This window comes from Gastrolobium bilobum, unplaced genomic scaffold, assembly GCF_033153095.1.
Source record: "Gastrolobium bilobum isolate Gb01-03AN ecotype WA unplaced genomic scaffold, APGP_CSIRO_Gbil_v1 utg11607, whole genome shotgun sequence".
Lineage (NCBI taxonomy): Eukaryota > Viridiplantae > Streptophyta > Magnoliopsida > Fabales > Fabaceae > Gastrolobium > Gastrolobium bilobum.
Window position 1 is genome coordinate 205,810 of NW_026898683.1, and position 2,876 is coordinate 208,685.

The following is a 2,876-nucleotide window of genomic DNA, read 5'->3' on the forward strand; positions in this document are numbered from 1 at the left end:
GTCAATACGATGTCGTTTTGGGACGGAAATCATGGTATTTTTATAATTTTAATTTATTTCAAGGTTATAATAGTCTTTATATTTATAATTTTTTAAGATTTTAATACAAAAACGACGTTGTTTTGAGAATAAATGCAGATAACTTATCTGCATTTTTCTCAAAAAATATATTATTGGATGAAGTAAATGGATAAAAGAAGACGCAATTCAAGATTCAAAGAACGATATATGATAATATAATAGTAAGAGTTTGTGTTTTACGCCTCAGAAGCCAATTCTATTAAGTAAAGAAGTTTCTTTTTTCTCCTTTAATTTGAGGTCACGTTATATTATAAACAAGAGAAGTTAGTTACCAATTTGACATATTATAATTAAAGATTAAAAAAATTATGTTCTATGGTTATCATTGGACGGTCCTGATTATTAGGGAAGTAATTAATAAATTAAACATGAAAGATATAATCATTAAAATAATGAGATAGGATCCTTTGACACCAGTGTCAAATTTGAAGTTTGACACCTCACTTGAGAGCCGTTAGATAAAAAAGATCAATGATGTCACATGCTTACAAATCAGAGTCTGTCAAATTTTAAATTTGACACTGATGTCAAAGAATAATCTTATCATGATAAGAATAATCTTATCGTGACATACATGAGGCTATCTTCCGCAAGAAGAAACTCCCTTTCATAAAACCAAAACCCTTTCTTATATCAAAAAAAAAAAACCCTTTCTCTCACCAAATATTTTCTAAAAGAAACTCATATCCACAACCCCACCTTTCTCTTCAATTTCACAATCTCACTTTCCCCCCCCTTCTTTCTCTCTCTCTCTCTCTCTCTCTCTTGATTATTAGTACTTTTAATGTCTTCCAACAAGAGAAGGCTATTGAGAACCCTAGGATGTGGTTGTAGCAAACCAAAGCCCTCTGAGGTATACGAGCCAATCCCAAAACCCAAAATCTCTATTTACAAAAACAAAAACCCTAGCAGCCTCACTCCCTCCACCACTTCCGGCGACCTCTCCGTCGACGATGACGACGACGACGAACACTTCACTTCCACCAGCATCTCCGAAGCCGACACTCATCACGACCATAACAAGAACATCACCACCAACAAGAATCATGGTATACCGAAACCTACGACAAAACTCGTCGACAGCATCGCCGTTGAGAAGGAATCGAAGGATCCATACAACGATTTCCGTTATTCGATGCTGCAAATGATCTTTGAGAGAGAGATCTTCTCAGAAATCGATCTTCAAGAGCTTCTCGAATGCTTTCTTCAACTGAATCCTCAGTGTCACCACCAAGTCATCGTCGAAGCCTTCATCGAAACATGTGAAGAAGCATTCCCTAAGAAGTTTGGTGGCGGTTCTGTTGCTGAACCGTCTCGCAGGAACAACCACATCATTCGAACGAGTCGGTGAATGTTGCTGATGCTGTAACTCAACCTTGCGCATACACGTGTGGCGGCCATGTGAAGGCATTGAATTCGCACGTGGGAAGAAGAAGAAGAAGCTGCATGGAAACGTCACGGTTTCAAATTTGACTCATCATTCATTCATTTATTCATATCAATTTTCAATTATGAAGGCTGGGTTGGAAGCAGTTGGGGTTACATTCAAAAATTTATCTAACCGTGTATTATTCTATCACATTAATGAGTTTAATAACTCATATGTTATTAAATTCATTAAACGATATAATAATATTTATTAGTATATAGCATTCAATATATTTTTTTGCTTATTTTTATTTGTTTCTATTTATATTCATCGTAATTGTGCATCCAATGTATAGATTGATCAACCCACTTTTGTTAAAGAATGGATTCCATTTCCCACTTTAAACTTTTGATTGGTTTATGTTTAATTTAATTTGAAGGATAATTTTTTCCTCATTAGACTTTTGCTTCTAATTGCCACTAGATTTGGTAGATGTGAAATTCTTCTGTTTATAGACATGGGTCAATTGCTGGGTGCATGCTAGATGTCATGACTCTTGGGTTTAAGTTGCAGCTTCAATTTCTTTATTTATTTATTTTTTTGGTGAAAATTTCTTTATTTATTTTACGTGTATGCTTACGGTACTAATTTAATATATATATATATAACACTTTCGCATGTGAGAATGGAGGCCGCATTTATTTTATCTAAATATGTCTGTTGACTTTTGTTACTTTTGGTTAGTTATAATTTACTAGATGCGGAATAGATCGAAGTGGAGAAATAGAAATACTCCTTATATTTATATTAAGGATGTTTGCGGTCTGGATTGGATCAGTTTTAAAAGCAAAAATTAGCCGATCCAATTTCTGTTAGGCTTCTTCCTTCAATGCTAAGCCCAAGCCCATTTGAGGGGTTTTCTAAAAACCCTAACCCTAATTTCCACCTCCTCTATATATACTAATTAGTTGTGGGTGGAGGCTAGGTCAGATTTGAGAGAATTATTTGATTGTTTGAGCAAAGCTTTATGTTTTGCATTTGAGAGATCTCTAGAGAGAGTTCGAGTGAAACATCTCTAGGGTAGTTTGATTATCACCATTGTTGGAGAGGTTGAGTTAACCACCACATTGGTGTATTTGATTCTTTGTAACCATTATTTTCATAGTGGATTTTTGATCTGGACTAGGTCCCGTGAGTTTTTACTTCTTCGTTGAAGAAGGTTTTCCCACGTTAAATCTGGTTGTGTTCTTCTTCTCTCTCTCCTGTTTTCGTTTTGATTTTCCGCTGCGCTGCCTGACCTGGTGAAGTTCAGGCCGAGGTATTGCCGAGATCCGAGATCAGGATCTTGTTGATTGACTTCCGCAAAAAGGCTCCTGAGCCGATCTGAGGGAACCGAGTTCCCAACAGTGGTATCAGAGCCCGAGTT

The 2,876-nt window shown here is 35.9% G+C and overlaps 1 protein-coding gene across 1 annotated transcript; it reads left to right on the top strand.

The window, feature by feature from the left end:
• The first annotated feature begins 798 nt into the window (after positions 1-798).
• LOC133318313 (transcription repressor OFP6-like) lies at positions 799-1,742 on the top strand. The gene has a single exon (XM_061520305.1). It carries the CDS (start codon positions 866-868, stop codon positions 1,430-1,432), a length of 567 nt encoding a protein of 188 aa, XP_061376289.1. The 5' UTR covers positions 799-865; the 3' UTR covers positions 1,433-1,742.
• Positions 1,743-2,876: the final 1,134 nt, after the last annotated feature.

Excerpts from the sequence above, each read along its gene's own strand:
- LOC133318313 (XM_061520305.1), top strand. The coding sequence starts at position 866 with ATGTCTTCCAACAAGAGAAGGCTATTGAGAACCCTAGGATGTGGTTGT.